General features: G+C 44.5%; 1 protein-coding gene across 11 annotated transcripts in view; it reads right to left on the bottom strand.

Annotated features, from left to right (window-relative positions):
• Positions 1 to 14,667, bottom strand: part of LOC134360022 (membrane-associated phosphatidylinositol transfer protein 2) — a 307,102-nt gene that overhangs the window by 89,838 nt on the left and 202,597 nt on the right. For all 11 annotated transcript variants that reach the window (XM_063074026.1, XM_063074020.1, XM_063074022.1 and 8 more), the window contains 3 exons: positions 10,102 to 10,197; positions 8,001 to 8,108; positions 967 to 1,034 (listed from right to left, as the gene is read on the bottom strand). In XM_063074026.1, the coding sequence (XP_062930096.1) occupies positions 967 to 1,034; positions 8,001 to 8,108; positions 10,102 to 10,197 (272 nt within the window). The remainder of the gene's footprint in view (positions 1 to 966; positions 1,035 to 8,000; positions 8,109 to 10,101; positions 10,198 to 14,667) is intronic.

The following is a 14,667-nucleotide window of genomic DNA, read 5'->3' as shown; positions in this document are numbered from 1 at the left end:
TGAGGTAGGGAGGGTTCAATAAATAACCGTCTGAGGTGGGGAGGGTTCAATAAATAATCGTCTGAGGCGAGGGTTCCATTGCTGTGAAAATGAAAATTCTCCAACCTTGATTTACTTAAGAATTTTTTTCAAATGATCAAGGTCCAGTTTTAGTTAACTTGATCAGGCACATGAGATCACTTGATAAATTTTAAGTGACATAAAATATGATAATGTAATAATTCATATCATTTCCCACTATAAGAAATAACTGTGTAGGTTATTGCATCTTTTGGTTTGTACGTGTGTATTTTATGGTAAATTCTATGTTCTAAGATAGAAAAAACTGAGTTATTGCACCTTTTTGTATGTGCATTTATCTTTTAAACTAAATTTTATGTTCTAACATAGAAAAACCAGGGTCAGGGTTGCAACACGTAGGTAAATGCAAGCGGGAGTTTTCCACTGAGGTTGAGTGGGACAACAACTCGAGGTCATGGGTTAAGCGTGAAAGGTGAAATGTTTAAGGGGAGCATGAGGAGAAACTTCTTCATTCAGATGGTGGTGAGAGTGTGGAACGAACTGTCTGCACAAGTGGTGCATGCGAGCTCAATTTCAATGTTTAAGAGAAATTTGGATAGATAGGTGGAAGGGAGGGGTATGGAAGGCTATGGTCCAGGTGCAGGTTGATAGGAGTAGGTAGTTGAAATGGTTCAGCATGGAGTGGATGGGCAGAAGGGCCTGCTTCTGTGCTGTACTTTTCTATGACTCTAATTCCAGAGTAAGTAGAACATGGGATCGTTGTATTGTTCCAACACTGGGGGCTAACAACTGCCTCAGAAATTGTGGTGGCTTTCTATTGGAATTATTAAGATAATTGTCACCTCAGTGGTTTAAGACATGTCAACTATTACCTTGCCATTAATAATAAGCTAATTGTTCTTGCATACAAAACAGATATCATCAGTTTCTTATCAAGTCACATACCTCAACTGGATTGAGCTGTTCTGCACTGGTTGGGATATAGTCTCTCAACTGGCCTTGGTACAAGTCACCTGGGAGAGAACAATCAGTCAGTAATAGCATAAAGGCATTCAGTAATGGACAGCATCTATGCAATCAACCATAAATGAAGCAATTTCTGTATCCACATTGCATTAAGTTGCCACATGTGTACACTTTGCTGGATTCAAAGGATTTGAAATACATTTATTATCAAAGTAAGTATAGCTGAATTCTGATCAATAACCCTCAATTTCCATTGATAGCATGAATTATCCTGTCACCATTTCATTGCGCTATGGAAATGGCCGTAAGAGCTTTCCAACATTAAAAAGGGAACTAAATGTTCATTCCTCCAAAAGGACCACAACCTTGTTCGGTTTGGAGGCTCGTGTGCCTCAATGACCCAGAGAATTATGTTGGCTGGAGTCAGGGCCCTGTGCTTTGGCTCTTGGTAGGGTCACCCATGCCAAATGGGTCAAAGGGTAGAGGCCAGACTAAGAGTGGTCCACCAGTTCTCTAGGTTCGGGGGTTCAGCTCAGGGCTGATAACTCTGACTGGTCAAACAAAACTGTTAAAGAAACAGCAATGAAGAATACTTCTTAATCTGAGTGTGATGGTATGATTGAGTCTCCACCCAGGACTCACATAACTGACAGTAGTGAAAACCGAGAACAGCGTCAGAGATGGAGAACCTTCATTGCTGTCCTAAACGCCAGTGGCGTAAAAGGCTGCAAGTAAGCAGTAAATGCTTATTCACTGTAAAACACTTTAATCTCATAAAAGACCATAAGACCACGAGATATAACAGCAGAATTAGGCCATGTGGCCCATTGAGTCTGCTCCACTATTTCATCATGGCTGATCTAATTTTCCTCTCAGCCCCAATCTCCTGCCTTCTCCCTTTCACCATTCAATAGGTTTGAATGAGGTCACCCCTTATTCTTCTGAGTTCTAGTTAACACAAGCCTAAAGCCATCAAATGCTCTTCATATGACAAGCTGTTCAATCCTGGAATTATTTTCATGAAACACACATCAAAGTTGCTGGTGAACGCAGCAGGCCAGGCAGCATCTCTAGGAAGAGGTACAGTCGACGTTTCAGGCCGAGACTCTTCGTCAGGACTAACTGAAAGAAGAGATAGTAAGAGATTTGAAAGTGGGAGGGGGAGGGGGAGATCCGAACTGATAGGAGAAGACAGGAGGGGGAGGGATGGAGCCAAGAGCTGGACAGGTGATTGGCAAAAGGGATATGAGAGGATCATGGGACAGGAGGTCCGGGGAGAAAGACAAGGAGTGGGGGGGGGACCCAGAGGATGGGCAAGGGGTATAGTCAGAGGGACAGAGGGAGAAAAAGGAGAGTGAGAAGAAGAATGTGTGTATAAAAATAAATAATGGATGGATTATTTTCATAAACCTTTTTTGAGCACTTTCCAGTTTCAGCATATCCCTTCTAAGATAAGGACCAAAACTGCTCACAATACTCCAGGTGAGGCCTCACTAGTGCAGTATATCCTTGTTTTATTATTCTAGTCCCCTTGGAATGAATGCTAACATTGCATTTGCCCTCCTCCCAACAGATTCAATCTGCACAAGGACTTTGAAGTTCCTTTGTTTCTCAGTTTCTTGTAAATTCTCTCCATTTAGAAAATAGTCTACCCTTTCATTTCTTCTACCAAAGTACACGACCGTACATTTCCTGACGCAGTATTCCATTTGCTATTTCAAAGCCTGTTCTTTTAATCTGTTTAAGTTCATCTGTAGACTCTCTCTACTTCCTCAAAACTCTGCTCCTCCACCTATCTTCGTATTGTCTGCAAACTTTGCAACAAAGCCATCAATTCCATCATCCAAATCATTGACACAGAATGTAAAAAGAATCGGTCCCAACACAGACCTCTGTGGTACAACACTAATCACTGACAGCCAGCCAGGAAAGGCTCCCTTTATTCCCACTCTTTGCCTCCAACCAATCAACCACTGCTTTAACCATGCCAGAATCTTTTCTGCAGTATCATGAGCTCGTAGCTTGTTAAACTGCCTCACGTATGGCACCTTGTCAAAAGCCTTCTGAAAATTCCAGTGCACAACATCAACCTATTCTCCTTTGTCTATCCTGCTTGTTGTTTATTCAAAGAATTTCAATATATTTGGCATGCAAGACTTTCCCTTGAGGAAACCAGGCTGACTATAGTCTACAGGTTTCCCCTGCCATCCGAAGGTAGAGCGTTCCTATGAAACGGTTCATAAGCCGAACTGTCGTAAAGCGAAGAAGCAATTACCATTTATTTATATAGGAAAATTTTGTGAGCTTTCGCAGACCCAAAAATAACCTATCAAATCATGCCAAATAACACATAAAACCTAAAATAATGGTAACATATAGTAAAAGCAGGAATGATATAATAAATACACAGCCTATATAAAGTAGAAATACTTTTCCACAATCATTACTGAACTGTTCTCCGTAGCAAAAATCTAAAGCGCTGTTGGCAAGAACACTCTCTCCAGTAACCTTTAAGCTACGAAGCTGCCAAATCATACCAAATAACACATAAAAATACACAGCCAATATAAAGTAGAAATAATGTATGTACAGTGTAGTATCACCTACGGGAATCGGGAAGACAGCGCCGAGCACACTGATAATGGTGTGTTAGACTGAGTCGTTGCAGGCTGGGGTGGTGCAGTGGCCCCCACCCTCCAGGCCGCTGAGCGATACCTTGCCGTGAACCACGCAGGAATGCAGCAGTAGCCGGGAGGCACACAGCTCATCTTTAAGAAAAAAGCCGAAATAAACATGCTAATTAATTAGGTGCCGCCCGACATGTAATTGTCGGCCCAGATCAGTGCCGATTTCCGATTGCATCGTCTCTGATCTGAGCCGACAATTATGCGTCGGCGGCACCTAATTAATTAGCATGTTTATTTCGGCTTTTTTCTTAAAGATGTGCTGTGTGCATCCTGGTAACCGTTGCATTCTCCGCAAATCGGTATCTGTTCGTGGCCTGGGGGTTGGGGTGGTGGGACGCTGGGGTGTCATCTCATCATCGTCTGTCTCCATTAGAGCAGGCAGCTCATTTCCTATGACTGCCCGCCTCGATGTCGAAGGTCGAGGTTCATCGTCTGCTGTGGCTGATGTGGAAGGCTTGCTTGACTGCTGAGCCTCGCGCATTTTTCCTTCACACAGTTCTTAGTAAGGACTCAAACCATCCTGCAAGTATCTCCTAAACCGACGTACCCTTTCAAAATTAAAGTTGTACTTTATCATTACTCATTCGGTTTTGATTGTTATTCTTATTTCTTCCAATTGCATCAGCTCTTCATCTATCAGTTCTTGGTCATGGGATGCCAAAACTTCTTCAACATCATCTTCGTCAACTTCCATAAGCCAAACTCACGTTGTCCTTACTTTGTTCACCACGACCAAAACGCTTAATTATGTCTAGTTTTACGCTAAGTGTAACACCCTTACGAGCTCTTTCAGGCTTTTCTGACACCATAGAACTCATCTTGCAAACGGCTGCTCACAGGCGTGTGTTAAAGCAATGCCGTTCCAAATCAGGGGAGAACAGCTGCTCGGGGCGCGCGCTGATTTTTTATCGCACGCTGCTTTTCTTCGTAACAGTGAGGTTTCGTAAAATGAACGTTTGAAAAGTGGGGGACACCTGTATATTATCACGTGTCTCCAAGTACCTTTATACTGAGAACTCATCCTTAATAATCAACTCCAACATCTTCCCAACCACTGAGGTGAGACGAACTAGCCTATAGTTTCCTTTCTTCTGCCTCTCTCCCTTCTTGAAGAGTGAAGTGGCATTTTCAATTTTCCAGTCTTCTGGAACCATTCCAGAATCTAGCGATTCTTGAAAGATCATTACTAGTGCCACCCCAATCTTTTCAGCAACCTCTTTTAGAAACTCTGGGCTGTACACCATTTGGTCCAGGTGACTTATCTACCTTCACACTTTTCAGTTTCCCAAGAACCTTCTCTCTACTTATGGTAACTTCACACAATTCATAACCCCTGACACCTGGAACTTCCACCACACTGCTAGTATCCTCCACAGTAAAGATGAGGCAAAATACTTATTTAGTTCATCTGCCATTTCCTTGTTCCCTTTACTACCTCTACAGCATTGTTTTCCAGTGATCCAATATCTACTCTTGACTCTTTTACATTTTATGTATCTTTAATCTTATTAGCTAGCTTACATCGTGACCTTCTTGCTGACTTTTTTTTGTTGCCTTCTGTTGGTTTTACAAAATTTCTCAATCCACTAACTTCCCAGTAATTTGTGTTCTATTATATGCCCTCTCTCTTTGGCTCTTATGCTGGCTTTGACTTCTCTTGTTAGCCACAGTTGGGTCATCTTTCCTTTAAAATACTTCTAACTCTTTGGGATGTATATATTCTGTGCCTTCTGAATTGCTTCCAGAAATTCCAGCCATTGCTGCTCTGCCGTCATCCCTGCCAATGTTCTTTTCCAATTAATTCTAGACAACTCCTCTCTCATGTCTCTGTAATTACCTTTACTCCACTGTAGTACTGATACATCTGACCTTAGCTTCTCCTTCTCAAATTTCAGGGTGAATTCGGTCATATTATGATCACTTGCGCCTAAAGGTTCTTTTACCTTAAGGTCTCTAGTCAAGATGACAGCGCAGGAGATGGAGATGACAACGTATGACTATGACACAAGTATAACATCTTCAGTTCTGTATTCAATATATTCTGCCTTTTACGTTGCAACTCAGCCTGTTGACTGCAATTTCACTGTATGAACTGCCTCTCCTCACTACACACTGCCTCTGTTTGCAACCCAGCTCCCTCATCTTCAGCACTGTTATCCACCTACGGTACTTCTTGCATTGAAATATACGCAGCTCAGGACACTAGATGCACCATGCTCAACCTTTTGATCCCTAATTTTGTCTCAGGTCTTACCAACATCTGTCTCCACAACCTCTCCACTAACTGTTCTAGCTTTCTGGTTCCCATCTCCCTGCAACTCTAGTTTAAACCTCAGTGTGCAGCACTAACAAATCTCCCCGCTAGGGTATTAGTCCCCCTCCAGTTCAGGTGCAAACTGTCCCTTTTATATTGTTCCCACCTTCCCTGGAAGAGAGCCCAATGGTCCAAATATCTTATGCCCCCCCTCCTACACCAACTCCTTAGCCACGTGTTAAACTGTATAACCTTCCTCATTCTGGCCTCACTAGCAAATGGTATGGGTAGCAATCCTGAGATCACAACACTGGAGGTGCTGCTCTTTAACTTAGCACTTAACTCCCCGAACTCCCTATACGGAACTTCATCACTCGTCCTACCCACGTCATTAGTACCTACATGGACCACCCCTTCCTGCTGAAGGATGCTGAAGACTTGAAACGAGATATCCCGGACATTGGCACTTGGGAGGCAACATAACATCCAGGAATCTCATTCTCACCCAAACAACCTCCTGCCCATTCCACTAACTAATGAATGCCCTGTCACCACAGCGTGCCTCTTCTTCCCCGTTCCCTTCTGAGTCACAGAGGCAGGTGCAGTGCCAGAGATCCGACCACTGTGACTTTCCTCCTCCCCTTCTTACCCCATCCCTAATTTTTAATTTTTTTTTCTCTCTTTCCCTCTCACAGTAACTCCTTGCCTGTTCTCCATCTTCCTCTGGTGCTCCCCTCCCCCTTTCTTTCTTCCAAGGCCTTCCATCCTATGATTCTCCCCCTTCTCCAGCCTTGTATCCCTTTTGCCAATCAACTTCCCAGCTCTTAGCTTCATCCCTCCCCCGCCTGTCTTCTCCTATCATTTCGGATCTCCCCCTCCCACTTTCAAATCTTTTACTACCTCTTTTTTCCATTAGTCCTGACGAAGGGTCTCGGCCCAAAACGTCGACTGTACTTCTTCCTATGGGTGCTGCCTGGCCTGCTGTGTTCCACCAGCATTTTGTGTGTGTTGCTTGAATTTGTGTTTATGGATTCTAGAAGAATGCCTACAGTGAATGAAGGCAAAAGGCCTTTGCTGTTGCTTTTGGTCAGGTGCCACTAACTCTGTACTCTGTCATTGCTTCCCCTGTACAACCTCAGTGAGGTGTATGAGGTGTCCAGGGAGGGGGTGCTTGTCATGTCCATTCGGGGGCAGCTCACTCACCTTTGGTCCCCACCAGACATTCAGCTCTCACCTGTGGCTCCAGGCAGCTGCTTGCATGTGATAGCAGCCACACCCCAGAACCCTGCTTCAACAAGCTGGCTCAACTAGGTGAGGGTGGCGGCGAGCCTTGTACCCTGGTGGGATAGGGCCATGCAAAATCAGCTCCAGCAGGGTGGGCAAATGAGATCTACAGTGAGATCCAACGACCAGGAAGGTGGTTCTCCAATGCTCTGTGGAGAGCGAAGGGCATTTCAAGGCACAAAAAATGTCACGGTCCTCCATTGCAGTCTGTGACGGCTACTCATACCACTGAACCACTTCCAAGGTCAAGAGGGTGGAACTGCCCCAGTGTTACAGCTTTTCCTCTTTAAAAACTCTCCTGCACAGGTCTCCTGTCATTGTTGGATATGACGGAGAGCGATGTGCATGGCAAGGCATGGACAAACTAATGGTCATCTACAGCAACCAAGCAAGACCCCAGTTTGTGATGACTACCCATATCACTGGACCTGGAACTCCAAGATCGGGACAGTGGAACTGTCCCAGTGCTTTTCCACTTTCCCACACAGATCTCCTGTCATTGTTGGATACAACAGATGACCAACAAATACGTGAATGGAAATGAAGCTAATGTTTTTTAGGCGTAAGTTGGATGCAGCACCTTCAATAGGTGGTAGCAGTGAACTGAAGGAAAGGATTACATATATAATTAGTTAAGAAGGAACACTAACCAGCCAATGACTAGGGTGCAACTGTGCTTTACACTTAAAGCAGAACAGGCATTGTGGGCCTTATTCAAACAATACTGAACTAAAGTGATGTACATTCTGCAGAGGATTGAAATAACATTATGAACAGATTGAGCTTACACGGCCTCTCCTCAGTCTCTCCACACGCTTCAATTTTATCGATAAGGTCATTTGAATTCCATTTCGTTATTTCTTGAGGGAAGCTTTCTTCGTTGTCTGAAAAGTCTTCTGTGTAGATAAAAAGAAAATGTAAAGAACAAATAACTGTCTTTGACTCTTAAACAACGGAATTAATTGCATACGAACACGAGGTAAGTCATAAATTCCTTCCTCTCTGTGTAAGATGTACACATGTAACCAGACTGAGGAACTGGGCAGCCACACAACCTCACCACTGCTTGTGCATCCCCTTCTGAATTCAGAAAAAGAGAAAATGGTGTGGCCAATTCTTACAGCAATTTGACAATTCCTGGTCAAGTAAAGCAGTGATATTCATCAAAACCCAAACAGGTTCATCAAAGATGAGCTGTAACTTTTAACTGTTTTACTCTGCATGGATGCTGCCTGTGATTTGCTGTTTGAAGATCGTCTGGGTGTTCCAGTGCTCTGCGGTCTCCAAGAGGATTCCAAAAGGCAGAGGCAGCATGAGTGAACCAATGTTTGACTCCATTTTGCCAATTAAAGCGACGAGGGAGATTGAAACATTGAGGTGAATCTGGGAGTTTGGAGATTATTTGGGTGCTTCAGCGTTCTGCAGTCTCTGAGAGGATTCCCAGAGACAGAGGCAGCGTGTGTGAACCTCGTATTGGGCAGGCTGAGGGACGGGCTATAAGCTAATGCTTGACTCCATTTTGCCGATTAAAGCTTCAATTTTTCTCCAATTAACGTGATGATGGAGATTGAAGCATCAAGGTGAGTGCGGAGGGTGAGCCCCGACTACCTGTCTTTTGATTGCTCTGCTACTGGAGAGGGGAGAACCTGCTGCTGCGTCTGGAGAATGCTGTCCAGGCTTTCTGAGTTTTGGATGTGGACTTGGACTATAGACTTCTTTTTCTAGTCTTACAGTTTTTTTAAAGTCTATGTTTTTCACCTGATCTTTCTCATTTTTTGGGCAGGAGGAGGGATCTGGGGGTTGATGTGTATGTTATGTTTTTGTTTGCTTTTTTGTGCAGGAAGAGCGATTTGGGGGTGGATGTGTCTGTTCCATTTTGTTCGTTTTTTTTGGAGGATGGAGTTGGAGGTTGATATGCCTGTTCTGTTTTTTTTTTCATTTTTCTGTGCAGGAGGAGGGATTTGGGAGTTGATGATTGTGCTGCTTCTCTTTTCGTTCTTGTTTCATGGCTACCAGGAGAAGAATTTCAGAGTTGTATGATTTGATAATAAATGAACCTTTGAACCTTTAAATGGACGTTCCTCTATTCTAAGGCTGTGCCCTCTAGTCTTAGACTCACCCACCATCGGAAACATCCTCTCCACATCCACTCTATCTCGGCCTTTCAATATTCAATAGGTTTCTATTCGATAGGTAACTAGTTTCCAGGCCCTGTATACTGTGAAAAGTCAGGATTTCAGCTGACACAGTACTATGCGAAAGTCTTAGGCACATATATAGAGCTAGGGTGCCTAAGACTTTTGCACAGTACTGTATTTGCCAATGTGGAGCGGAGAGTGAATTTGTAAATCTGGCAGGAGCAAATGATGCTGGGAATGGTGAGGGTGGAGCACCGTGGGAGCAGTGTGGGACCAGTGGCAGAGAAGGAGTGCCGGGGCAGAGGGCAAAGTAGGTGCCGACACACCCAGCCCTGAGACACTAGACAAGGCCATTTGATTCCAAACAATTGGTTTATTGATTATTACAGAATGTCTCTCTGGTGCTTCCTGCTCCCTCCCCCCTCCCTTCCCCTTTTCCTAACCATGACTCCCCTCTCCCTACCCCCTTCCCACTCTCAGTCCACAATAGAGACCCAGATCAGAACCAGGTTTATCATCACTCATGTATATCATGAAATTTGTTTTTTTTGCAGTAGTACAATACAGACAATTACTACAGTACCGTGCAGAAGTCTCAGGTACCCTAGCTATATATATGTGCCTAAGACTTTTGCACAGTACTGTAGCTAAAAATATTTAAACTGAGACCTGAGTCCTCAAAATAACCATCCCTACAAAGGCCAAACTATCATAGTTTTCGACCTCTTCCTTAGAAATCTGTACTCTGTACCTTGTGCATCGAAGAATTCATCGTCTGAGCTGTCGTCTGAGTCTCGAGCTATACTCTGCATCCGCCAGTCTGAGATATTGTGACGTGAAGGGCTTGCTGGGAAAATAAAGAAACATCCATCAGGAGCAAACCACAATTGATTCTATCTGTAAAAAACATGAAGTGCTAAAGTGCAGAGTGATCGTCTCCGCCTAAGATTTGTTTTCTTGTAGGCGTTCACAGTAAGTACAAAGAAGCACAATAGAATAATTGGAAAACCGCACACACAACGAAGACTAACATGATCTGGTGGGAAAACATAAACCCTGCACCACACGTCTTCTATTTGAATGGACGTGAAACCTCTGAGTTGTTTAAATGTTTCACTGTATGTTAATAAATTACACCTGGTCTGTCATAAAGCATATGCAAGGCGAATGATTAACCACAACCGACATAAAAGCAAAGATCATGGGAGCCTCTGGACATCAAAAAGCCATCAGGATCCAATACACTGCCATGACCTTGTTATAATTAGCTCATTCACTGTTACAGTTAGTCTGCGTGGAGATTAGCAAGGATGGTTAAGTATTTTGGATGGCAGAGTGTAATTGGCATGCTCCAGAAAGGTGATCTATTGATTTGAGCTGTTTCATTTAACTGGGAAGCACTCCTGAATGACAGGTATGTGGGTAAATGTGGACCAGCGCTGGGCTGGTCAGAGTCATAGAAAAATACAACACAGAAATGGACCCTTTGGCCCATCTAGTCCATGCCAAACCATTTACTCCCATTGACCTGCCCCGGGACCATAGCCCTCCATAACACTATCATCCATATACATAACCAAACATCTCTTAAACGTTGAAATCAAGCTTGCATGCACTACTTGCACTGGCAGCTCGTTCCACACTCTCACGATCCTTTGAGAGAAGAAACTTCCCCTCATGTTCCCCTTAAACTTTTCACCTTTCACCTTAACCCATGACCTCTTGTTGTAGTTCCACCCAACCTCAGTGGAAAAAGCCTATTTGCATTTACCATTTCTATACCCCTCATAATTTTGCATACCTCTATCAAATCTGCTCTCAATTGTCTATGTTCTAAGGAATAAAGTCCTAACCTATCCAATCTTCCGACTTAACATGTCACTACTGACGATGAGCGACAACTTATTGGCAGTTCCCAAAGCAAGGAATACAACTAAATAGAGACCACAGACCCTACAGAGGATAGTAAAAACTGTCGAGAGGATCACCGGGGTCTCCCTCCCTCTCCTATTTTGACACTCACCAGAGCGTTGCAGAGAAGGACTCGAAGCATCACTGAAATCCCTACCACCCACCCAATCTGTTTGACCCACTACTGTCAGGAAGGAGGTACAGGAGCATCAGGACTAGGACTGCCAAGCTGGGTAACACCATCTGGTATGGAGGGTGGCTGCACAGGATCAGAAAAAGCTGCAGAAATTTGTAAACTCAGCCAGCTCCATTATGGGCTCCAGCCTCGTCAGCATCAAGGACATCTTCAAAATGGCAAAACCTCAAAAAAGCGGCATCTGTCACTAAGGACCCTCACCATCCAGGACACGCCCTCTTCTCATTGCTACCATCAGGGAGGAGGTACAGGAGCCTGAAGACACAGACTCAATGATTCAGGAACAGCATCTTCCCCTCTGACATCTGATTTCTGAATGGATAATGAAACCATGAACACTTCCTCAATATCTTTCCCTCTCTTTTTGCATTACTTATTTATTTTTCATACTATATACTTCCTATTGTAATTTATAGTTGCTATAATGTATTGCAATGTACAGCTGCTGCAAAACAACAAATCTCACAACATTGCCAGTGGTAATAAACTTGATTCTGAATCTGGTAACAGCTTCTTCCCTCCGGCTGTAAGACTAATGAATACTCTGCCACCATCAAGGTCTCATTACTAGTACAGCGAGTTGTTTACTGTTTACCTGTGCTGTGCAGTTCACATGCATTTTTAATTATATTTTATTAACTTATTCATGGTAATATTTTGTTTTATGTGCTGTGTGATAATTGTACTGTGGGGGCACTGTGGTCCAAAGGAACGTTGTTATGTTTGGCTGTATTTATGTACAATCAGGTGACAATAAACTTGAGCTTGAACTCGATTTTGATCTCAAATGATTCAAACAGCATAATTCATCCAGCCAACCAAGTTATCTGTCTGAATTAGTCTCATATGCCAGCGTATTGACTCAGGTTCCTCGAGATGAAGGGTTCCCAACCTGGGTCTACGGACCCCTCAGTTAATAGTGGGGGTCCATGGCATAAAATAGGCTGGGAACCCCTGCCCTAGCACAATTCATGTACTTGTTAAATGTTGAGAGAGTGGGAATGCCTTCAGAAACCGGGAGCTGAGAGAGTGGGAATGCCTTCAGAAACCGGGAGCTGAGAGAGTGGGAATGCCTTCAGAAACCGGGAGCTGAGAGAGTGGGAATGCAGGTGAGGGGGTGATAGGTAAATGGGGAAATGAAGTTGGGAGGTGATAGGTGAATCCAGGTGGGTGGGGGAGGCGATAGGCAGTGGGGAAATGAGGCAGGCTGACCATCACTCTCAATAATTTCTCCTTCCGCATCTCCCACTTCCTTCAAACCAAAGGTGTAGCCATGGGCATTCATATGGGTCCCAGCTAAGCCTGCCTTTTCGTCGGCTTTGTGGAACAGTCTACATTCCAAGCCTGCACCGATATTACTCTCCAACTTTTCCTACACTACACTGATGACTGCATTGGTGCTGCTTCCTGCACCCATGCTGAGCTAGTTGAAGTCAACTTTGCCTTCACCCTGCTCTCAAGTTTATCTGGTCCATTTCTGACACCCCCCTCCCCTTTCTCGCATTCTCTGGCTCCATCTCTGGAGACAGTTTATTTATTGATATATTTTATAAACCCACTGATTTTCACAGCTACCTGGTCTATACCACTTCCTACCCTGTCACTTGTAAAAATACCATCCCCTTCTCTCAGTTCCATCTCTGCTGCATCTGCTCTCAGGATGAGGCTTTTCATTCCAGAACACATGAGATGTCCTCTTTCTTCAAAGAAAGAGGCTTTTACTTCCTCCATCATCAACACTACCCTCACCTGCAACTCTTCCATTTTGTGTATGTCTGCCCTTACACCATCCACCTGCCACCCCACCAGGGACAGGGTTCTTCTTGTCCTCACATACCACCCCACCAGCCTCCGTGTCCAGCACATAATTCCCCATATCATCCACCATTTCCAATGGGATCCCACCACCAAGCGTATCTTTCCCTCCCTCCCACTTCCTGTTTTTCCGCAGGGATCGCTCCCTTGTCCATTTGTCCCCTCCCTCACTGATCTCCTTCCTGATACTTATCCTTGCAAGCAGAACAAGTGCCACACCTGCCCCTACACCTCCCCCCTCACTACCATTCAGGGCCCCAAACAGTCCTTCTAGGTGAGGCAACACTTCACCTGTAAGTCTGTTGGGGTCATCTACTGTATCTGATGCTCCCAGTGTGGCCTCCTGTATGTCGACGAAGATTGGGAGACTACCTCACTGAACACTTGCACTTCGCCCACCAGAAAAAGTGGGATCTCCCGGTGGCCACCCATTTTTATTCCACTTCCCACTCCCATTCCGACACGTCAACCCATGGCCTCCTCTATTGCTGCGATGAGATCACACTCAGGTTGTAGGAGCAACACTTTCCGTCTGGGCAGCCTCCACTCTGATGGCATGAACATCAATTTCTTGAACTTGTAGTAATTGCCCCCCTTCGCCATTCCCCATTCCCATTTCCCTCTCTCACCTTATCTCCTTACTTGCTCATCGCCTCCCTCTGTGCTCCTCCCCCTTCCATCTGCTCCATGGTTTTCTACCCTCTCCTATCAGATTTCTCCTTCTCCAGCCCTTTATCTCTTCACTCATCAATTTCCCAGCTCTTTACTTCACCCCTCCCCCTCTACTGGTTTCACCAATCACCTTCCACCTTGTACTTCTTCCTCCCCTCCCCCAGCTTCTTGCTCATCCCTTTTTCCAGTCCCGATGAAGGGTCTCAGCCCAAAGCATGGACTGTTTACTCTTTTCCATAGATGCTGCCTGGCCTGCTGAGTTCCTCCAGTATTGTGTGTGTGTGTGTGTGTGTGTGTGTGTGTGTGTGTTGCCGGGAAAATGATGTCGGAAGCTGGGAGGTGATGGTTAGATCCAGCTGAGGGATGTGTTAGGATGATAGGGGAGTCGGAGAGATGTGATAGGTGGATCCAGGTGAAGGCAGTGACAGGTAAATGGAAGCGGGACGGAGTGGAAATGACGTCAGATGCTGGGAGGTTATAGCTGACGGGTGGAAGTGTCAAAAGGCTGCAGGTAATCGGATCTGACAGGAGATTCAGCTTCAGTGTAGCTAAGATTTCCGACATTTCCATTTTTCTGTTTTCAGCTCATTCTGAATCTCAACCACTTCAGCGTTTGACAAAGATAGACATATAATACTCACTTGTGTCAACTAACCGCTCACCTGTACAAGGAGATTTTATCTCTGATTAGGATCCCACTTCTCTCTCAACACTTCACGTTTG

Source organism: Mobula hypostoma, chromosome 21, assembly GCF_963921235.1.
Source record: "Mobula hypostoma chromosome 21, sMobHyp1.1, whole genome shotgun sequence".
Lineage (NCBI taxonomy): Eukaryota > Metazoa > Chordata > Chondrichthyes > Myliobatiformes > Myliobatidae > Mobula > Mobula hypostoma.
The sequence above is the reverse complement of the archived record's forward strand: the minus strand, read 5'-3'. Positions and strand labels throughout refer to the sequence as shown.